Below are 24,031 nucleotides of genomic sequence, written 5' to 3'. Positions count from 1 at the left end.
AAGTAACGAAGTACAAATACTTTGTTACCTTGAGTAATTATTTTTCAGACGACTTTTTACTTTTTACTCCTTACATTTTAAAAACAGCCTCGTTACTCTATTTCATTCCGGCCCTAAAAAAAACTATCCAGTTAAATTGATATAGATAGAGTGAATTTGGTTTTGGTTGTTTCAGATGTTCTTGTCCAGTTTTGTTCTTACATCCGTTCCCTCAGATTCCTGCAACTAAACTTGGATGTACATTCCAATAAAGGTTAGGATAAATGATAACATGCCTCTGAAGTTTGACTTTTTGCACCATTACAATACTTATAGGCAACTAGTCATCATATCTCCTGCTCTCTGAAACACATGTTAATGCTCAATAGTACATATTTAAGGTTCTTTAATATATTTGCATTATACTAAGATGCATTCATTTTCAATGGCTTTTGTCCTTAATGGCTTTTTTCCCCCTTACATTACTTTTACTTTTATACTTTAAGTAGTTTTGAAACCAGCACTTTTATACTTTTACTTGAGTAAAAAACTTGAGTTGATACTTCAACTTCTACAGGAGTATTTTTAAACTCTAGTATCTATACTTCTACCTGAGTAATGAATGTGAATACCATATTTTCTGGACTATAAGCCGCACCTGCATATAAGCTGCTCTATTTAAAAAAAAAATATGCAAGCCGCAGATATTTATGTTGTTAGATTAGATATTTACTACATGTACAGAAGGATTTTGAACTGTAAATGATGTACATGTTTGTACCTAAATAGATCCTTTCCTAACAGTGTCTTTTAACACGGCAGCAACTTTGCTGATTAAAACGGGACAGACCCAAGAGAAAATAACCAGTATTTATTTATCTGTTTGAAATCTGCTTCTACCTACTTCTATCTGCTAAAGAAGAAGTAGCGTCTTCTTCTTTGCATTTATTTTGTCTTAGTTTTGATTCTAATTCCGGTTAGAGCGCCCCGAGCGGTGGAAGAAAAATCCACAGAATAGCCGCACCTTTGTATAAGCCGCACGGTTGAAAACCTATGAAAAAAGTAGCGGCTTATAGTCCAGAAAATACGGTACTTTTGACACCTCTCTACAGCGCATAGTGAAGCAACCAGCCGTTTGTACGAACCCAGCATCAGCTAAACACAACAGTCATTTTTGAATTGTCCACCGAGAACATGTTAAACGGTATATTCTGCTGTAAACGCGTGCCGGCCGCTCTGAAGATATTTCAGTGGGGATCCACTGAAGGGACTGAAACCCAAAGTTAACTTTAATTGACACACGGTGGGCGTGTTCCTGTCGGCTTCCAGTGCAATATGGCTGAGCCTTCGTACGAAGAAATATGGACTTTAAAACCACTTTCCAGAAACCAGCGGGTCACGTGACCCAGTGCGTCACGGTCTGGTTACAACACTGAACATTTCTACATTTCTGGCTCAGCGACCTGCTGTTTATCATCCACCATAATTTGTAAAATTGTTAAGTGAGTCGCCTCACAGAGACAGAGGTCACAGTTTAAACATGCAAACTCAACCATTCCTGCTCACTTCTAATTATGAGAAGACAGTAAACGAGCTGCGGTGGTCAAGTATGCTTAAAAATGTATGAGGAAAGGGAGGATAGTTTTTTATCGCCCACCACACAGCATCACAAATGAAACCACACACAAACCCAGTAATGAATGCAACCGAAGCCCCCCCTGGTTTCAGCACGTACAGTAACCAGCACGGCAACCACGACACTCCGGCGACTCCGGGGACATTTCACACTTCAGCTGATTTAATTTCTCAGATCTTTCTCGTACCTAAGACCTCACTGGATATGCAGCAGACCTGGGCTCAAATATTCTTTCAGCTCTTTGAAAAGATATCCCTGAAGCGTTTAAGCTAGGAGTGGTTTGAGTTAACCCTTGTGCTGTCTTCGGGTCAAGGACGGAGGAAAGGAAGAAGGGAGGGAGGGAGGAAGGAAGGAAGGAAGGAAGGAAGGAAGGAAGGAAGGAAGGAAGGAAGGAAGGAAGGAAGGAAGGAAGGAGAGAGCAGGAGGAAAGAAGGAAGGAAGGAAAAAAGGAAGGAAGGAAGGAAGGAAGGAAGGAAGGAAGGAAGGAAGGAAGGAAGGAAGGAAGGAAGGAAGGAAGGAAGGAAGGAAGGAAGGAAGAAAAGAAGGGAGGGAGGGAGGGAGGGAGGGAGGGAGGGAGGGAGGGAGGGAGGGAGGAAGGAAGGAAGGAAGGAAGGAAGGAAGGAAGGAAGGAAGGAAGGAAGGAAGGCAGGCAGGAAGGAAGGAAGGAAGGAAGGAGAGAGAGAGCAGGAGGAAAGAAGGAAGGAAGGGAAAAAAGAGGAAGGAAGAAGGAAGGAAGGAAGGAAGGAAGGAAGGAAGGAAGGAAGGAAGGAAGGAAGGAAGGAGAGAGCAGGAGGAAAGAAGGAAGGAAGGAAGAAAGGAAAGAAGGAAGGAAGGAAGAAAGGAAGGAAGGAAGGAGAGAGCAGGAGGAAAAAAGGAAGGAAGGAAAAAAGGAAGGAAGAAAGGAAAGAAGGAAGGAAGCAAGGAAGGAAGGAAGAAAAGAAGGGAGGAAGGAAAGAAGGAAAGAAGGAAGGAAGGAAGGAAGGAAGGAAGGAAGGAAGGAAGGAAGGAAGGAAGGAAGGAAGGAAAAACAAGGAAAGAAGGAAGGAAGGGAGAAAGAAGGGAGGGAGGGAGGAAGGAAGGAAGGAAGGAAGGAAGGAAGGAAGGAAGGAAGGAAGGAAGGAAGGAAGGAAGGAAGGAAGGAAGGAAGGAAGGAAGGGAGAAAAGAAGGAAGGAAGGAAGGAAGGAAGGAAGGAAGGAAGGAAGGAAGGAAGGAAGGAAGGAAGGAAGGAAGGAAGGAAGGAAGGAAGGAAGGGAAAAAAGAGGAAGGGAAGAAGGAAGGAGAGAGCAGGAGGAAAGAAGGAAGGAAGGAAGGAAGGAAGGAAGGAAGGAAGGAGGAAAGAAGGAAGGAAGGAAGGAAGGAAGGAAGGAAGGAAGGAAGGAAGGAAGGGAGAAAAGAAGGAAGGAAGGAAGGAAGGAAGGAAGGAAGGAAGGAAGGAAGGAAGGAAGGAAGGAAGGAAGGAAGGAAGAAAAGAAGGGAGGGAGGGAGCTAGGGAGGGAGGGAGGAAGGAAGGAAGGAAGGAAGGAAGGAAGGAAGGAGAGAGAGAGCAGGAGGAAAGAAGGAAGGAAGGGAAAAAAGAGGAAGGGAAGAAGGAAGGAAGGAAGGAAGGAAGGAGAGAGCAGGAGGAAAGAAGGAAGGAAGAAAAAAAGGAAGGAAGGAAGGAAGGGAGAAAAGAAGGGAGGGAGGAAGGAAGGAAGGAAGGAGGAAAGAAAGGAAGGAAGGAAGGAAGGAAGGAAGGAAGAAAGGAAAGAAGGAAGGAAGGAAGGAAGGAAGGAGAGAGCAGGAGGAAAAAAGGAAGGAAGGAAAAAAGGAAGGAAGAAAGGAAAGAAGGAAGGAAGCAAGGAAGGAAGGAAGAAAACAAGGGAGGAAGGAAAGAAGGAAAGAAGGAAGGAAGGAAGGAAGGAAGGAAGGAAGGAAGGAAGGAAGGAAAAACAAGGAAAGAAGGAAGGAAGGGAGAAAAGAAGGGAGGGAGGAAGGAAGGAAGGAAGGAAGGAAGGAAGGAAGGAAGGAAGGAAGGAAGGGAGAAAAGAAGGAAGGAAGGAAGGAAGGAAGGAAGGAAGGAAGGAAGGAAGGAAGGAAGGAAGGAAGGAAGGAAGGGAGAAAAGAAGGAAGGAAGGAAGGAAGGAAGGAAGGAAGGAAGGAAGGAGGAAAGAAGGAAGGAAGGAAGGAAGGAAGGAAGGAAGGAAGGAAGGAAGGAAGGAAGGAAGGGAGAAAAGAAGGAAGGAAGGAAGGAAGGAAGGAAGGAAGGAAGGAAGGAAGGAAGGAAGGAAGGAAGGAAGGAAGGAAGGGAAAAAAGGAAGGGAAGAAGGAAGGAAGGAGAGAGCAGGAGGAAAGAAGGACAGGAGAATGAGGTCATTTTGACCCAAAGACAGTACAAGGGTTCAAACTCACCTTTGGCCACATTTCATGGGAGACCGTAAATAAATCGGGGAACTTAACTAGGAAGCATCATTTTTGCCTCTTTTCTTTTATAGGAACGAAACTAAATAAAAAATATATATAAATCATATATACAAATTATTCTTCCATTATGTGATGGTAAAATACAGTTCTCTTAAACACATTATGTCCTAACAATCCTTAAATTAAAAAAAAAAAACACGTTCGATTCATGAAGGATTTATTGTGCCTACTGTATATTTCTGGTGCTGGAGGAGTGAAATGAAGGAAGAAGACTGACATATGGGTCAGCAAACCTCAAATTGTTCCAACAGTTACTGAGAGAAGCTAATAAAGCCAATAAATTCAAGACATGCAACACACACACAAATGCACACACACGTAAATGCACACACACAGTCGATGGCAGAGCAGCTGCAACCAAGAACCCTCAGGATAATCCCGACAGTGACTGATTGTTTTTCACGGCTAATGTTGCCATTGTGACAGCAAGTCGCCCTAGTAGGAAGTTGGCCTATATCTACTGTAACACCATGAACACACACACACACACACAAAAAGAAAATTAACCTTAGAAAGAAGCTCCTCAGAATAAAGCCACCAAATTCATGAGAAACAGGATTTTGCAGCCAAACAAGCAAGCGAAAGCTAATTAGACCAAAGTGCCATAGCCGCCTCCTCCTCCTCCTCTTAATCTATTCAGGTAGGGATCTGTAGTCATTGGTTGCAGGGTAGTGAACACAGAGACAGCTCCCTCTGATCATTTGTCAATAATGGAAATGTACAAAATCAATAGTCAGTCTGGAAATGGCTCCACCACAGCAGCAGAGAGTCCTGGGACCAAAGACAGAATTTAAAAAAAGGATGCTATGTACTTAACATGGTGTGCCTTTTAAGTTTGACTAATCTATTTAAAGTGACTTATTGACACCATCAATAACATGGATGTGTAACATCAGCAATCTCATTGTAAAATACTGCATTTCTTACAGTACAGATTAGGGATGGGCGATATTTTACCGTTCACGATAAACCGTCAAAAAAATTCCTCACGATAAGAATTTGTCATCTCGTGGTAAAAACGATAAATTCCTATTGATGATGTTTTTGTGTAAAGCTCATTTATGGTTCTGTGTTAAATCCACGCACAACGTACGTGAAGGAAGGAAGGAAGGAAGGAAGGAAGGAAGGAAGGAAGGAAGGAAGGAAGGAAGGAAGGAAGGAAGGAAGGAAGGAAGGAAGGAAGGAAGGAAGGAAGGAAGGAAGGAAGGAAGGAAGGAAGGAAGGAAGGGAGAAAAGAGGAAGGGAAGAAGGAAGGAAGTAAGGAAAGGGGAGAAGGAAGGTAGAAAACAAGGAAAGGAAGAAGGAAGGGAGAAAAGAGGAAGGGAAGAAGGAAGGAGAGAGCAGGAGGAAAGAAGGAAGGAAGGAAGGAAGGAAGGAAGGAAGGAAGGAAGGAAGGAAGGAAGGAAGGAAGGAAGGAAGGAAGGAAGGAAGGAAGGAAGGAAGGAAGGAAGGAAGGAAGGAAGGAAGGAAGGGGCAAAAGGAAGGGAGAAAACAAGGAAAGGAGGAAGGAAGGGAGATAAAAGGAAGGGAAGAAGGAAATGAGCCTGAAAGAAAGAAAGAAAGAAAGAAAGAAAGAAAGAAAGAAAGAAAGAAAGAAAGAAAGAAAGAAAGAAAGAAAGAAAGAAAGAAAGAAAGAAAGAAAGAAAGAAAGAAAGAAAGAAAGAAAGAAAGAAAGAAAGATAAATTCCCGTTGATGACGTTTTTGTGTAACAAACATGGCGGATCTGAGAGCGAGATAGATTTATAGTTACAAAGATGGAGTTGAATTGGTATTTTTTTATCGTCATTTTTATCGTTATCGGGATAAATGCCAGAAATTATCGTGATACATTTTTTAGTCCATACCGCCCATCCCTAGTACAGATAAAGTCAAATTGAAAATAAGCTCAGTCTTTAACCTTTAAAATGTCCAATTAAAGGCTAAAGTTTGGTCTGAGGTTAGAAAATGCTAGCTACTAAATTAGTGATCTAACTGATTTTAAAGCCAAAAGTGATGAAATATATCCACCACATATTCTTTAGATAGATAGATAGATAGATAGATAGATAGATAGATAGATAGATAGATAGATAGATAGATAGATAGATAGATAGATAGATAGATAGATAGATAGATAGATAGATAGATAGATAGATAGATAGATAGATAGATAGATAGATAGATGATATCAAAGATGATATAACTAAGTATATCATCTTGTGTATATCTATATATATAGATATATATATAGCTTTGACAAGATGATATCAAGATATCTTCCAAACTGAATTTTCATGTTTCAAATAAATCATAAAGGTGTGCTGTTTTTTTTCTCCCCTTTCCACAAGTTTGCCCACTGTCAGTAGTTTTTTGTGCAGTGCACTAGCTGTAAACATGTAAATGTGTGGGAGTGTTTGTCTGTCGAGGTCAGCAGAAACTCTCGTGATTTCTCTCTCTGCCAGTTCTTTTCATCTCACTCCTGTACATGGATGAAGCACATTCATGAAGGCCTCTTCCTATTTCCCCCCCTCTCTTTTCACTCATCTTTGGAGGACCTCGTGGTTTCCCATTATCCCACCTGTCTGGTTTGACTAGAACCTCCAGGACGTTCCCTCACCTCTCCTGTAGTCGTCGGACATCTTCTAAAGTGGCAATTATCTCCATCATTGTTCCAATTCATGCTTTATTGTACCACCCATTTTTGAAAAATATCTTTGAAACATACATCTCAGACATACTGTCTAGAACAGGGGTCGGCAACCCAAAATGTTGAAAGAGCCGTATTGGTCCAAAAACCAAAAAAAACAAATATGTCTGGAGCCGCAAAAAATTAAAAGTCTTGTATAAGCCTTAGAATGAAAGCAACACATGCTGCATGTTTCTATATTAGTTATAACTGGGGGAAGATTTTCTTTTTCATTATGCACTTCAAGAAAAAAGTCGAAATGTGGAGAAAAAAGTCGAAATGTGGAGAAAGAAGTCAGTATTTCGAGGAAAAAGTCAAAATTTCGAGAAAAAAGTCGAAATGTCAAGATTAATGTTGAAGTACAATCTTGAGAAAAAAGTCAAAATGTCGAGGAAAAAAGTCGAAATGTTGAGAAAAAAGTCAAAATCTTGAGAAAAAAGTTGAAATGTCGAGAAAAAAGTCAAAATTTCGAGAAAAAAGTTGAAATGTCGAGATTAAAAAGGAAAGGAAACAGGAAGAAAAGAAGAAGGAAAAAAAGGAAAAAAAGAAAAAAAATGTTTTTGAAAAAGCTCTAGGGCGGCGCTAAAGAGCCGCATGCGGCTCTAGAGCCACGGGTTGCCGACCCATGGTCTAGAATATCACATTTTGAACATTTTTCTAAATAATGCAAGTTTCAACATGTTCCTATCGCCGCTGGTAAACTGTTGAAATATAGAATATCAGAAAACTGCTACAGAAATGCTGAAAAATTGCCAAAGAAAACATTTTCAAAGTGACAAGCTCGGCTCGCCATCAGAACTGGATGATGTTTATTCAACACTCTGACAGTATTTCGGTATCAGCTGATATTGGGTGCCAACAGCGATCACTATCATATAACTCATAATAACACATAACTTAAGAACTCTTTCGTCACAACTTTCTTGTGGCCTCTTCCATGACGTCCACCGCAGCTCTGTGAGACGGTTACCGCGGTTACTGATGTGTGACGCGGCCGTAAAGTGATACGCAGCTGTTGTAAGAGACGACGGGGCGGGAATCCAACATTACTGGTTTCTGCTGACGGTAAGGACGAGAGACAGCGAGAACTAGGGGACACTTTCAGAGAACTAATGAAATATCCCTTCAAATTCTGATTTTAAAATGAAAAACATTTAGCTTTAACTTCAGCGTATTAAGGATTAACATTCTTTGTTACAAGCCAATGTGAGTCACTTTCAGATACAAAGATCCAAGCCAATAAATCATTAATTAGAACCCACTTTAAAGATTAAAGATGGAAAATAGAACAGCAGAGAGATATCTTTTCTTGGTATTAAGCACAGAACTAGATTGAGAGCGTCAGTACGCTGACCCCTGGACTGAGATAAATGCAAGAATCAATCAATGAAATAATCCTACTTTGAAACTCCAGTGGATTAACATTTCTGCACCTTTAATTACATTTTTTGGAGTCAAACTGTGATTTCAGCACCATCTTTAGTCTTAAATGAATAGACTGAGGACGACCTTCAGAGGACCCACCCCCCCTCCCGCCTCACAGTGGAAGTGGCATATACAGTAATCGTCAGGGGGGGTTGCTTGGGACGGGAACACAAATAGCATTTGCAAATCTCCATTAAATCTATTGCCAAAAAAAATCATTAGGAATTCAGAATAAAGAACATTTGACAGAAAAACTACAAGAACAACAGAGCTGAATATTCAAACAGGCAGCAACCACAACAAGAAAGACACAAACACTGAAACGTGTTTTCTCGTGTAACAGCAACAACAAAAGGTAAATTAGAGCTCTATCTGCCTGAATCAAACCTGTCTGAATCGTTCTTTAAAAACATTTAATCACTTAAGAGAAGTTAAATGTAGAATGAGGTGTATTATACGGTGGCCGAGACCTGACGCTGCAAACAGAAACAAACCCTGCTGCAAATAAAATAAACGCTGCAAATACAATAAACGCCGCTGCAAATAAAAAAAAAAACGACGCAAAGTCGGAAGTGAATTACCGGGGACTATTTTTGCTGATGCACCAGTGTTTTTTACGTGAGAGAAGTCCTTGACCACCACACACAGCTTCAACTTCACATTCATCCAAATAACTATTTTTACCCACGCTTTAGATTATTCTTGGCATTATTATTAATGATTAAAGCAACAAAAACAACAACACCGGTGTCCTCTCACATAAAAACACTTGTGCATCGGCAAAAATAGTCCCTGGTAATTCACTTCCGTTGTGGCTTTTTTATTTGCGTTGTTTTTTTTATTTTATTTGCAGCGGGGTTTCTTTATGTTTGCAGCGTTTATTTTATTTGCTAAGCATTTATTTTATTTGCAGCGACATTTGTTTCTGTTTGCAGCGTTACTTTTATTTTCAGCAATAGCGGGTCTCGGCCACCGTAGTATTAGCCACAAAACTGGAAACATACGCAAAAAAAACATCTTCACTTCAACGACTCAACTTCCCCTCTGAAGTCAAACCATAAACGTTTGCATGTGCAACGGAGAGAACTGCTTAGGCAAAGATGTTTTAGTACACATTAGTGTAATGGAGCGTCAATTTCAGTCCTCGGGCCCCCGTCCTGCATGTGTTAGATGCTACGCTGCTTCAGCACCGTGATACAAGGAGCTGTGTCATCAACAGACTTGCAGACCTGATGACGAGCTAATGAGGAGCGTTAATTAGAATCAGGTATGTTGATGCAAGGCAACGTCTAAAACATGCAGGAGGACTGAAACTGAGACACAATGCAACAGAAGATTATGCTCAATATGGGTTCAAAGAAGCCAAAGTGTTCAAAAGTGAGCGTTTTAAAAACAAACAAAAAGCATTTTCTGCCTCCACCTTACCGCGGCTGTTGGTCGCCAGATCAGCAACCTTCTGGAAGGCGTCCAGGAAAGCTGCAACCGCGACAACCGTTGCCCTGGAGACGCAACAGAGGAACCATTAGTTACAAAACTACTGTCAAAACAAAAATACATACAAAAAGTGCTTTTTTTATTGATAATTGCAATTTTGGCAGAAATATGATTTCTGCCAATTAAACTGATGAAATTTGACTGCAAAATAAAAAAGTTCATCCTCATGCTGTTCAGCATTTTGATAGCAGCACGAGACATTTGGAGAGAAAGTTTCAAGAGTCTGATGTTAAAAATTAACCAGAAAACTCGACCGAAAATAGTTATTGACAAGATTAAGGACGACGTCATGGAACGTGGCCGTCAGCAGGAAAACCAACAGGTCTCTACAGTCTGCAGCGATTAGCCTTTAAATTGAGAGAAAAAAAACTAAGAAATCACAGGCAGAGTTTCAGTATTCAGTAAGTCGAGTCTCAAATGCCGAACAACACGACACAAACATGTTCTGTACCGATGCAGCACGAGAAACCATGTCTGTAATCAGCTCTGACTTCTACCCATTTCTGTCTCAGTCCAGAATCTCCAGCGCCCTGATAATGTCTTTACGGTGGCACCATTAATCTCTGCCAGCCACAGAAGGTTAATTAAGTTGTGCGTGTGTGTGTGACAGTGTGTGTGTGTGTGTGTGTAATGTTACTGCAGGGCCAGGCGTCGCTGGATGGTTAATGACTCGAAGGTGGAGGAGTAAATGTATGTGTGGTGGCATTTCCCCATGACGCAGTCACGTTTAAATGCACGTTTGTCACCGTTTGTGTACATTTGTGTGTGTGTGTTACCTCAGTTGTGACTGTAGTTTGCCTGCCTTGCTGATAAAGTCGTCCCAGATGGGGTAACTCCCCTGAAATAAAGAAAAGCAAAGATATAAAATATGAAATTCACATCTCGGCAGTGTTTTTCAGACAAAAATCGCAGTTTTAAAATCACTTAAAATGTTCAGGAGACTGGAGACATGGAGATATAATGAATGAATGCAAAACACCGGATCCTGCAGCGTGGGAGTGAGAGGGGCAGGGCAACGGCCCGGGCAGGCGGGGGAGAGATTTGTCCGTCAAGACTCCTCTCCCTGGCCCTGCCCCTTCTCAACCTTTCCCCGACCCTGCACCCCAACCTGGCGCTTGCTGATTGGGCCGGAGCTTCGGGAGCTGCGTGCTGGCCTGCGGTCCCCACCTCTGGTCATCCCGTTGCTGCTTCCACCTGCCTGCTGTGCTGTTGACGTCCCTGACCCACCAGTCTGGCCCTCGGCAGGAGGGTCCCCCCTTATGAGCCTGGTCCTGCTCAAGGTTTCTTCCCTCCTAAAGGGGAGTTTTTCTTGCCACTGTTTGGCTTAAGGTTTTTCTCCCACTAGGGGAGTTTTTACCTGCCATTGTTTATGTAATAATTGCTCGGGGGTTCATGTTCTGGGTCTCTGGAAAGCGTCTAGAGACAACTTTCGTTGTATTAGATGCTATATAAATAAAATTGAATTGAATTGAAATAAAAAATAAAAATAAACATTTCACGGTTCAGTTTTATCAACTCTTGTATAGGTCATTGCAACGTTTCATTCACATTATTTGCCATTAGAGAGAAATGTGTGCACAATGGACGAGCAAACAGCTTCAGTTCAACCACTTTCTCACTCCCAACTAGAAAAAAGCAGCAGACAACTTGTAAAAAAGTTGACCCGTGCACTCCTCAAGCCCAAATCTATAAGAATTGGACCAGACGGTGAAACAGACAAGACAGCGGATCAATATGGCCGATCCATACGCCCCACCCACAACATCCTGTCCACAGGAAGCCCGAGGAGCACGTGAGGGCGAGCACACACGGCACGTGTGAAGACGCAGCAGCCGGCTCGCTCTGCAGTGCGGCGCTGCTGCATGCGTGTCCAGAGGAGCTGCACGGAGGAAGCAGGAAAACTGCAGCCGGACAGACGCAGGGACATAAGACGCCCTTATAATGTCAGCAGGAGTCTCTCCCGACGCGCTCGGACTGGGTGGGGCTTTTTTTCTGCCCTTTACTGCAGCATGTGGAGCATCTTTGGTCATCGGACTCTCTGATCACACTGATGTCTCCATTCTTTTAGATCATAAAACCCTATTAGAAAGGAAAGTATTTGTCCAATCAAGATGTATATGACATGTCCCTCGGATGCCACATAGCTCTAATCAGAACCACTCAAAAATTGCCATTTAATCTTTTAATTAATGTCGCTTGCCCAGTATACCGTTTAAGAAAAATCCAAAAAATCTATTGATTGAGTCCCCTCTGTATAAAAACGTTCTTCCTGTGCCTTGGGTGGTGGGTGGTGGTCCACAGCTCAAGTTAAAGACAGAGTACGTGATTATTTCAAGAAGCATTCATCTTATTATTGGCTGTAATTGTATCACTATAAATGTAATTAGATTAATATGAAAACCATCTGTCACCTGTTGCAGGCTGCAACACCGAACTGACAACTATTCACCAGCCTCTCTGCCAGTCAGAGAGACTTGCTGCTCGCTCCTGTGGTTGTCACATGCAAATAGCAAATTGGATTGGTGTAGGGCAGTGGTTCCCAACCTTTTTTATTTGGAGCCCCCCCTACTTGTGTCTAAGACCAGCCAGGCCCCCGAGCCGTACTTAGTAGCACCAAAATAGTCTTTAATTGAAAAAAATGAACATTAATTATGTTTTTTTGATACATTTCTCTTTGGTTTACTCTGTATACATATGACTTTGTTTTTCTCCAATATCACCAATGTATAAAATACGCACAAAAGGACATAAAAGGACATAAAAATATTTCTGAAAAATTTCTCTTTTAATATGAGACCAACATTTTTTACATTTTTCCTTTAACAACCTATTGGAGTAGATTAAATGTTGAGTAATGATATAATAATAAGGAATTAAATAATTTCCTGTGTTTGTCACCAGTGTATAAAAAACACAACAAATTTTCCAGACATTCATAAATTATTCCTAACAATGTCTTATGAATGACTCATTCGCAAATATAATTTTTACAACTGCATAATTTCAAAGCAGACAAAGTTTCGCGCCCCCCCAGAGATCTCTGGTGCCCCCCCAGGTTGGGAGACACTGGTGTAGGGAACAAGATGAACGGCGAATAACACGGGCAAAACCGTTGGATCAAGAGATAAACCCTTTGGGACTGCTACCGCCAAAACAAAAGAAGGAAAGAAAAAAGGATTTGATGATACGAGTAAGTAAAACTAGAGTTAAAAAAGGGCCGGATCCACAATTCTGATTCCAACTCATATCCGTCCGGCAGAACACGAGTCATTTTTACTTTGATTACAACACAGGGACTGTCTAGCTTTGTTAGATTGTCAAGCTCAATCCTCCGTTTGATTCGGCGTTCCTTTCCCTCTGCCCCCCACTTACTCCACTGTTATTGGTTTCCCTCCTAAACCAGCCAGACATTTCCTGCCAGGTACAACAGATACGGGTTCAACAGCCACAGACATGGGGGGGGGGGGACGCAGCCAGGTGAGGACGGACGCATTGATGGGTAGAAGGAATGCCAATCTGAAAAACTGCTCCAACTGCTCCTTCTAATCTTTTATTATTGCTCGGTCATGCACAATAAGTGCTCTTTAATATCCTCGCAGAGATTCTTCAATGGTGACAGTTCAGGGATAATGACAGACATTCTGTTAGACAGGTGATCTGCCTTTTATCTTCTATCTCATATCACAGGTTTAGGTTGTTAGATGTCTTGTCACCAGGATAAAACATGATAAAAACCCAGACTCATATTTAGGCTTCGTGTCGATGTCGTACACCGAGACCGCCACACCCGCAGCCCGCGGTAGTTACCTGCCAGCTGCTTTGTACGTTTGTATATTTGTACATGAGGAAATTCAAATAAATAGTTGGCTACCTATTGAGCTAATAAGCAAAATGAGAGCAGAGTAGATGACTATGTTGTCATGAACTTTGGAACATTACAGCGTAACCAAATTGATGTCACTCAGACAGTTTGCGTACGGCTGACCGTTCTGGCCGTATACAGGTAACAGACATCGATTTTAGACGTTTCTATTGGTTAAAGGTATTATCCATGATTTTGGAGCCCCGCCCCCTCCCGTCAGCGCTCCGTCCAAAGCCACGCCCCCACAAACTTTGGGGAACGCGCATTTGCAGGAGTCGAGTTTTCCAGGACATTTTGGACAGCACATTTTCAACAAAACTACCCCATGTCTCATTCACCTGTAAGCGAGACCGGTTTTAGGGGGGGGCAGGGCTGGGCAGGGCTTTGGCCCACCCAAACGTGCATCCTGCCCACCGGCGTCTCCATCCCGGCGAGAGTGGAGAGTGGAGAGCGGAGAGCGGGTGGCGGTGCGCTGCAGGCTCTAGAGCCACGGCTACGCCGTACCCTACGGCGTAGCTGTGGCAACAGAGCCTGCACGGCACTGCAGCGCTCCGCCAGCCGCATCGGCGCTCTCCGCTCCCGTCTGCTGTGGCTCTTCAGTGCGGCTGCACGTGTCCCCGCGGGCTGCTGCTGCTGGGCGGAGAGTCCTGCAGCAGCAGCCCGGACCGCTCTGCTCCCCGCTCTCACACACAGCAGGACCGAGCCGCACTGGAAATAACTACATAATTACTACATACTGGGGGTCCGTGGCAGAGGGGAGGGAGGGAGGGGGTTACACTGGGCATCTGTGAGCCGTGGAGGACCCGTGGGAAGTGGACACGTCAGGCTGGAAGCGAGTGCGCGCATGGGACAGGGGGGGGTGGGGGGGGCGTGGGCGGCATGAAGGCATCTGATTGGTTCTTCCCCCCCCTGCCAAGTCTCTGGTCCTGGATCAATCCGTTGAAACGGATTGGTTCGAGTTTTTACATGATTTAAGCTGGGAGGGGGAGGAGGGGGCGGGGCTTAGAGGAGGTGCCACTTTCAAATCTTGCTAGCTCTCAAACATTGTATACTATAACTTTAATAATTGGTAAAATCACCTCAATTTTACTAATTTATTCCACCATCCATTCCAGCCCACTGATGTTTACCCAAAAGTAACACCTTGAGGATTTGATCAGGATTTTTTTTTTTTTTTCAGATCTTTGGATCTCGGTTCTCAAATGTGAGGATTTGCTGCTGACTTGCATCATTGCGATATTAATGTCTTTGGATTTCAAACTTCAGGCCACAAGATGTTAGAGGATGTCATCTTGACCAGTGAACAATTATTAGATGAAGCTCTTAACCTCCACCTGGATACAATGAGAACACGGAGAGCGAAAGATGTGCTGTCAGAACCGATATACAAGCATTAAGTAAGGTGGTGTCATTCAGGTTGTAGCAGCAAAACTGAGTCCAATTTATCATCAACCCCAACACACAGTGACAGCTGTCGTTTCCACCAAACCAGCCATGACAAGCCGAGTGAAAACACCAGCAGACCAACACTGAGCTGAAGACCAGCTGGTGAAGGAATTGAGACCTTTAGAAACCAAACGCACACAATTTTAGACATTTCTATTAGTTACATTGGTAAAATCACCTCAATTTTACCAATATATTCCACCATCCATTTCACCCCACTGCACTGCAAAAACTCAAAATCTTACCAGGAGTCATTACCAGAAAAATAACTTGTTATTTGACAATTTTCACCGGTTTCAAGTAAATTTTCACTAGAAATAAGTAGAAAAATCTGCCAGTGGGACAAGATTTATCTTCTCATTACAAGCAAAAAAAATCTTGTTCCACTGGCAGATTTTTCTACTTATTTTAAGTGAAAATCTACTTGAAACAGTAACAGAAATAAGACAAATATTCTTGTTAAGATTTTGAGTTTTTGCAGTGTGATGTTTGGGCAAAGGAGACTTTCAAAATTTAACAACTGAAAGATTTGATCAGGATTATTATTATTATTTTTTTTTATTCTTGCAAATGTTCCTGGCTCACCAGTGTTATGCAGCTTTAAGTCAGGGATCATTCCAGTATTAGAAGATAGAAACACACAATTCTCAGCATCATTTTCAAGTCCAAGATGCATCACGAGTGCCCCCTCCCTCGCTCGGCTCAGTACAGTATTGTGGATTTGGGAAAAGCGATAAAAGCCTGATCTCCGTCACTGCCCTCGGTGGGCATCGCCCCTTTCCTCCCCGTCGTCGTCGTCGGCAACACTTCCCTCTCTAGCAGAGCAGCTGATCTGGGTTCTCTCAGCCTCCTCTCTTTCAGAGTGATGCCCGGCGTTATCGCCTGGCAACTTGGTTACTATGGCAGCACTGGTGCTGCAGAGGGGCCTCACACAGAGAATGATTTGTGTGGATGGGAGGGTCTTGGGTGAGCATCCTCACCCAAACACACACACACACACACACACTGTCTCAGTCATCCATTTTTTGTTTCTCCTGCTCTCCATTTCAGCATTTATATATTTGTCCTCACTCTCCCCTGCCCCCCCATCCTCCTCTCCGTTCCCCCGCAGACCTTTTTCCTAACGCGCAGACGTTTCTTAAATATAGCCACGTCTCATGACATCCCATCTCTGTCACCAGTGGAGGTGAGGGCAGGGTTGCTTCCTCCATCAGTCACTCAGGACAAATTGTCACCGTGGCAACAGCTGGAGGCAGCTGCAGCCGCCCGCCGGTCCTCCAGGAATCCACTGATCTGTTTGTTTGGGCTCTGCGAGCAAACCGCCACATCAGGGTCTGCTGCTTTCCCATTTCATTTCTATAAATCTCTGACATCTTTTCTCTCTCCTAAAAAAAAGAAAATACAGACACGACTGAATCAATGCAGCAGATCAGACTTCTCTGAATCCAGAAGGATATTCCTCTCCCTCAAACAGATCCACATCAACCCTGGAGCTGGGGACTTCGTGGGGGACTGGAGACCTTGCTGGTGCTCATGTTGGGTCTCGTCAGATGACGCCGCAGCTTCCTGTTCTCAGCTGACAGGAGTGACCCGGTGGGGTCGTCTGCTGCTGTAACCCATCCAGCTCAAGGTTGGACGTGTTGTGGGTTCAGAGATTCTCTTCTGCAAACCTCGGTTGTAACGAGTGGTTATTTGAGTTACTGTTGCGTTTCTATCAGCTGGAACCAGTCTGGTCATTCTCCTCCGACATCTGGCATCAACATGCCCACAGAACTGCAGCTCACTGGATAGTTGCTCTTTTTCGGACCATTATCTATAACCAGTACTCGAGTTGTAAAAATAAAATCAGGGGGGATGGTGGATTTTATCATATGGGGACAGATAATTTGTGCTGATTACAAATAATATAATATATTAGAAATAATAGCACTGACCAAAACACCTGCAGAAATACTGCAGGAATGACATAGCAGCAGTTAAATGCAGCCTTCTGTAAGCTTTAAATATCCACTGGGCTTACATCAAATACATCAAAACACAACAATAAAAAACACTTTTCTGAACTTATCAATATGACTCTGTCCTTCACAGGATAAGTAACATGGATCACTGCAAAAACTCAAAATCTTAACAAGAATATTTGTCTTATTTCTAGTTAAAATGTCTCATTTTAGTAAAAAAAATCTCATTACACTTAAAACAAGACTCATCACTGGAAAAAACAACAATTTTCACCTGTTTCAAGTAGATTTTCACTTAAAATAAGTAGAAAAATCTGCCAGTGGAACAAGATTTTTTTTGCTTGTAATGAGAAGATAAATCTTGTCCCACTGGCAGATTTTTCTACTTATTTCAAGTGAAAATTTACTTGAAACAGGTGAAAATTGTCAAATAAGTAATTTTTCTGGTGATAACTCTAAATGTTGAAATAGCAGTAAAATCACATTCATTGATGAAATGACATAAGGGATGGAAAGGGGGGATGGCAGTTTTACAGGGGGGATGATTTTAACCGTTTTTGTTTCAGGGGAGGATGCCATCCCCTCATCCCCCCTCAACTCGAGTGCTGTCTATAAACCCTAGAGATGGTTGTGTGTGAAAATCCCAGTAGATCAGCAGTTTCTGAAATACTCAGATCAGCCCGTCTGGCACCAACAACCATGCCACGTTCAAAGTCACGTAAATCACCTTTCTTCCCCGTTCTGATGCTGGTTTCACCTGCAGCAGATCGTCTTGACCACCTCTACACGCCTAAATGCATTGAGTTGCTGCCATGGGATTGGCTGATTACATATTTATGTTAACAACCAGTTGGACAGGCGTACCTAACAAAATGGCCAGTGAACATAACCTAACTGGTTAACAATCTTGGATTCTTCGGAAATCCCTAAAATCCAAAGTGTTATCAGATAACGTTTAGAGCCGAGTACCAGAGCCCGGGGTGGCAGCTCTGTGCGACGATCCCGGTGGTGTCACACCTGTTTAAACTTCAACAACCTCAAGCTGAAGTTAACAAGCAATTAGTATTCAACACCATTACATGCACGCACACACACACACACACACACACACACACACACACACACACACACACACACACACACACACACACACACACACACACACACACACACACACACACACACACACACACACACACACACACACACACACGGACAATAGTTGCAGCGCTTTGAGAAACTGGATCCCTGGGAAAAACGGTCCTTTATGACTTGTTTCCAGAACTTTTAAAGTAGAAGGAATAGATGTGGAATAAATAAATTGCATCTACCCTTGGGACACACACACACACACACACACACACGACCACAAATTAAAATTATTTGCAGCTCAGATCAACTTTTGTGTCCGATCTTTGGATCTCGGTTCTCAAATGTGAGGATTTGCTGCTGACTTGCATCATTGCGATATTTATGTCTTTGGATTTCAAACTTCAGGCCACAAGTTGTTAGAGGATGTCATCTTGACCAGTGAACAATTATTAGATTAAGCTCTTAAAAGGAACCCTGGCTATTAAGACATGTAGGTCTTAAAAGATAAATGTTGGTATCAATTATAACAATGTGATATAAAAAACCTTGTTGATGTCTTCGTTTTTATAAAATTTGAAAATATAATTTAACTCGTAGGTCGCCATTGTTGTTTACATTCTGGGTAGTGACGTGGGGACTGGCCCGGGACTTTGACGAAACGGGAGGCGCAGACTTCGCGTCAAATAGGCAAGAACATCTTTATTTAATTTAATGACGCCAGATCTGGCTGGGGTTTTTATTGTAGCGTCGGCTATCTGCTGGTTGAAACGTGTGGTCGGTTAGTCTATCTGAGTTTTATGGTGTTTTTGTAGTTCATGCTGTATGGTGCGGTACTTTTTTTTTTTTTTTTTAACTTTTTTGTAGGTGCGCCGTCACCTTAATGTTTATCTGTGTTTTGATCTGTGTTTCTGGTGCGCCGTCACCTGTTTAGCTGTGTTTTCATCTGTTTCTGGGTGTCAGAACAGTGTACGGGGGCTAGCAGGAGCCACCGTCTGACGTCACTACCCAGAATGTAAACAACAATGGCGACCTACGAGTTAAATTATATTTTCAAATTTTATAAAAACAAGGTTTTTTATATCACATTGTTATAATTGATACCAACATTTATCTTTTAAGACCTACATGTCTTAATAGCCAGGGTTCCTTTTAACCTCCACCTGGATACAATAAGAACACGGAGAGCAAACGATGTGCTTTCAGAACCGATATACAAGCATTTAGTAAGGTGGTGTCATTCAGGTTGTAGTAGCAAAGCCGAGTTCAAGTATTATCATCCACCCCAACAGTGACAGCTGTCGTTTCCACCAAACCAGCCATGACAAGCCGAGTATAAAAACACCAGCAGACCAACACTGAGCTGAAGACCAGCTGGTGAAGGAAGTGAGACATTTAGAAACCAAACACACACATTTATCTCAGCTGTCGATGGAGGCCAAACCAGGTCCATGAAGAGAGCAAGTCATGGGCTTGAAATGACTCTCGATGGGCTAAATAAGATCAACTAAAAGTTCAATTTAGTGCCATGTTTATGCAAACATACTACGATCTCTGTGCCTACAATAAGAAATGTCCCGATTTGGCTTTAACATTTTAAAAAGACGAGTACACTGGTCCACAGCTGCAGCTGCAGCAGTAAACCATCGGAGGAAAAGGGAGTTTGAAGGCATATGTGAAGCAGCTCACAGCGTAAGAGGATGAGGACGTTTCCTCCCCCGGAGAAAAACATGCAGATCGGTTCCACTTAAATGGATCAACAGTAAAGCGCCCGCTTCAGTCTCCCCCAGCACAATGATGTGCACATGATTAACCGCACGTTTCCAGACACATTTATACAGAACGTAAAGCCATTTAGACGTACGTCCCACTGAGCTCATGTCTGCGCAGCCTGCAGAGAGATGATGTGCAGCCCATGCACTCCATTTAAGCCAAATGAGGGCTGGAGGTCAGTCCCACAGGACCGCAGAGGCGTGACCGTCTCATCAGTGGAAAACCGACCGACGGGCTGCAACACAAGAGCGATATATATTTATATATATATCCGAGGATCCAAGGGCCTTTCACAGCCACTTTGGAGATTTTAATAGTAATTAGTCATCAGAGCCCCTACATGCTTCTTTAAATTCCTTGCACTGTCCAATTCAATAAAACAATTCAATTTAGAGTTAAAAAAAAAAGAAGTCCTTTTATACCCTTACAATCTTGGCAATGTTAATATTAAATAGATAATTGTTACAATAATAAGTCCCATTCTGCTTTGAACTACAGCCTTTAGGAGCTCAGTGGAGTTCAGTGTGATGTGTAACCACGGTAACGGGTTCCATTTGTGGTTAGTTCCCGGTCCAGACTCTGTTCAGGAGGAGCCACCGTGGAAATGTTCACGCTAGAGTTCGGGTTTCCTGGTCCAAACGAGAGTTGAGATGTTAGGAAAACGTGATACGAGATCAATGCTTTAACAGCAGCTTTACTGGCAATGAAGTGACTTTGCTGTTTGACACAGTTTAATCTCACTTTAGCAGGTATCTTTATGTTTCCTTAGACTTTAAGTAAAGTGCGAGACCATAAAATCGGGAGAAAACAAATATGGTTTGCAGTTTCATTACTTTCCCTTTTCTCTTCTGTCACCACGACTGTCTCTGCTCTCAATGCTTCAGCCGTCGGTATTTAAATTAGGACGGCTATCTAAGAGAGCAAGGTCAATCTCAATAGTAAATATGTATTATTGACATTTACAGCGTGAATGGATGTGGAAATGCCCTGCAATAATTTGCTTTTTTGACTTTGGGGGATGGGAATTGATAAGATGTTTATGATTCTATTTCCATTTTCAATTCTGTTTAATGATTCAGTTCTTTATCGATTCCCTTATCGCTTCTCATTGGGGAAAAAGGACAATAAAAGGTTAACATCACCCATTTCAAATTTTAATATTAATACATTAAATATTCTTCTGTAGAAATGAACAAAATACAACAAATTATTCTACGCAATTCCACGAGAATGGAATTTTTCTAATAGAAATTAAAATCCTCCTTTTTGAAAGGAAATATGACCAGTTTTATTTTTGATTGTATTTTTCACTGGCTGACAATTTTATTTTTTTTTATTTTTTACATTCAAAAATGAAACTGTCAGCCAGTGACAAATACAATCAACTCAAGTCCAATCCAACTGTGTATTTTGCAAATCTCCAACCCTAACCCTTGGACCAAATATCCACTTGACCTGTTGTCGTCTTTTCTACTGAAATGGAACCAGACTTTCGAGCGTTTGTATCGCTTGAGCGCCATGTTTGCCATGTGCAGACTAAAGGATAAAGGTGCAATTTTAAACCAGCAGAGATGTCAAAAGAACTAAAATACATTTAAAAAAAAGGAGTCAAGACTTCACAAGGAAGTCCTTGGAAAAGAAGCAATGTTGAAATGAAAATCAAGTAGCTGCCGGGTATTTGGATGCATTTCAGTCAGATCGCATCAGAGTTCGAGATGCAACTCTTCAAGGAGACATTAATTCAGAATTTAATTTTCTTGCATCCAATAACAAACAAAATGCCACCAACAGACCTGTGCTTTACCTTTTTTAAGATTCTGCATATCAAACATTTCCAAACCAGTAAGAACTGTAATGTTTGACACCTCATTTCTTAACCCCCCCCTATAAATGTGGGAAGAACAAAAAACACAAAAAGAAACACCAAGAAGCACCTCTTTTGAACTGAAAAACAAGCAAAAATGTTGGCTTTGAGCAAAAAAAAGGTGCAGAAATTGGTGGAATGTGTATACAACAACAGACTCAGACAGAAGCAGAAGCATCCGACTGGGATCTCCTCCACTCTGACACGGTAACAGCCTCCTCCACCCACACACGTACGCCAGAGGAGTCAACGAGATCAGAGACGCTCAAACATCAGGCTGCTTCACAGTAAACTGCACTACTTGCAAAAAGAAAAAAACATTTTTGCAATTCATTATCATTCAGCATCGACAGTAAAACACACAGCAACATGAAACACTTATTTGCTAAGATTAAAAATGTGCAAGTTAATGGCTTCTCCAGCGGTTTCCCTATCGTATAGCCTACTGTGCAAATCTGACAGGAAGAGAGGAATGTGAAAGTTTTGTTTTATTCACAAAAAGTGCAATTATTAAGTTTTCATTACCACTAGAATTTTGCTAAACTTAAACATAGCAATGAAAAGCCTGTAAGGGGGGCGGGTCTTCAGATGTGTGGATCCAGTTTGGCACAAAAGTGCGATGGAAACATTTTGTTTGGCATTTGCACGTCTCCGGCAGCACTGGATGTGCCATAGTCGATCAAAGTCATCAAGATCTAGTTTTCAGCTGCTTTTGGCCTCATTCACATGATGCAGTTGTGCTACAACGTCTCTAAACATTATGCATTACACAAGAGTGTTGCCTTTAAAACGATGCCTTCGTCTTCGGTTGACCATTTTTGCATCAGTGGTAGCGTCAGTCCCAAAAATACATCAAAACGCTCAACATGCTCCCCGTCCATCTTTCTTGAAGTGGAGATCTTTAGTTTGAAGAGAAGTCTCGCAGGAAACCAGCCCTCGCAGCAGAACAGCAGACTACCTTAGTCGCACTTTCAAAATTGCCGCCTTTCTTTTGTGAAAACTTTTATGCCAAATCTGGACTTCATGGCAGTTAAAAAGGGAAGAAGAAAGCAGCTAGGCTATAGAATTTTACTTGAAATCTTTAAAAATAGGCAAAAAAAACAAACTTCGTTAGTTGTTTCATTAAAACTGATACCAAATGTTGGTCTGTCGTGCGTCTCGGACTCTGGGATCGGGTAACGTGAGACCTTTTGAGTGGCAACAATACAGCGCTGTGAACACCCAGCGATATTCAGGCCGGTAAACCAGCAACTTCAACTCAGCAGAGCAGGAGAGATCAGAGGACAGCTGACTTATGGAATCTACTGCTCATTAACAGACCACCTCAAAGGAAACGGTGCTAAAACGTAAGCAGCAAATGAGTGGAAACTCTAAAAGAGATTCATCTGAGATCTCTTTTTGGAAAAACCGGCAGCTCCACCTGTCGAAAAACCACCTGTCAGTTGTTATATCACCATGGAAACGGGAATGCCCGTGAAGCTGCACCATGTCCTTCGTCTAACAAGCCCTTGTGAGAAAGTGGAGTCCTATCAGAGGACGTTTGTGGCCCAGACAACCTTGAGCCCTGAATCATGCTGGACCCTGAGTGAGGTTCAGCGCCCACCTGCCCACCGCTCCCATCTGCTCTGACGCTTTCACACACAAGACTGATGCCTTTCCCCACCTGTGACTCTGTGACCTTGAGAGTGCTCATCGCTTTTTATTCTTACCCCAAGTCCCCAAAAGTTTGAATTTACAGCCAACCATCATTCCAGATTCATGTATGTGCAGGTATGTACGGTATGTATGTACGTACGGTATGTATGTACGTACGTATGTACGTATGTACGTATGTACGTATGTATGTATGTATGTACAGGACTGTCTCAGAAAATTTGAATATTGTGATAAAGTTCTTTATTTTCTGTAATGCAATTAAAAAAACAAAAATGTCATACATTCTGGATTCATTACAAATCAACTGAAATATTGCAAGCCTTTTATTATTTTAATATTGCTGATTATGGCTTACAGTTTAAGATTAAGATTCCCAGAATATTCTAATTTTTTGAGATAGGATATTTGAGTTTTCTTAAGCTGTAAGCCATGATCCGCAATATTAAAATAATAAAAGGCTTGCAATATTTCAGTTGATTTGTAATGAATCCAGAATATATGACATTCTTGTTTTTGTAATTGCATCACAGAAAATCACAATATTCTAATTTTCTGAGACAGTCCTATATGTGTGCATGTATGCAAGTCTGTATGCATGGAAGCAAGTACGCAAGTATGTATGTACAGTATGTAAATTGTATGTATGCAAGTATGAATATAGACTAGGGGTAGGATTAAACAGGTTTATTTCTTCTTCCTACTCCATTTCAAGCATGATG

At 42.1% G+C, this 24,031-nt stretch overlaps 1 protein-coding gene across 1 annotated transcript in view; it reads right to left on the bottom strand.

Moving 5' to 3' along the window:
• LOC133460843 (protein MTSS 1-like) overlaps positions 1 to 24,031 on the bottom strand; it is a 145,361-nt gene that overhangs the window by 100,074 nt on the left and 21,256 nt on the right. The window contains exons 6-7 of the mRNA XM_061741606.1: positions 10,438 to 10,499; positions 9,588 to 9,666 (exon numbers count right to left, since the gene is read on the bottom strand). Of these exons, the coding sequence (XP_061597590.1) occupies positions 9,588 to 9,666; positions 10,438 to 10,499 (141 nt within the window). The remainder of the gene's footprint in view (positions 1 to 9,587; positions 9,667 to 10,437; positions 10,500 to 24,031) is intronic.

Source organism: Cololabis saira, chromosome 15, assembly GCF_033807715.1.
Source record: "Cololabis saira isolate AMF1-May2022 chromosome 15, fColSai1.1, whole genome shotgun sequence".
NCBI classification, from domain to species: domain Eukaryota; kingdom Metazoa; phylum Chordata; class Actinopteri; order Beloniformes; family Belonidae; genus Cololabis; species Cololabis saira.
Note: the sequence above shows the minus strand (reverse complement) of the source record. Positions and strands in the feature narration are given on the sequence as shown.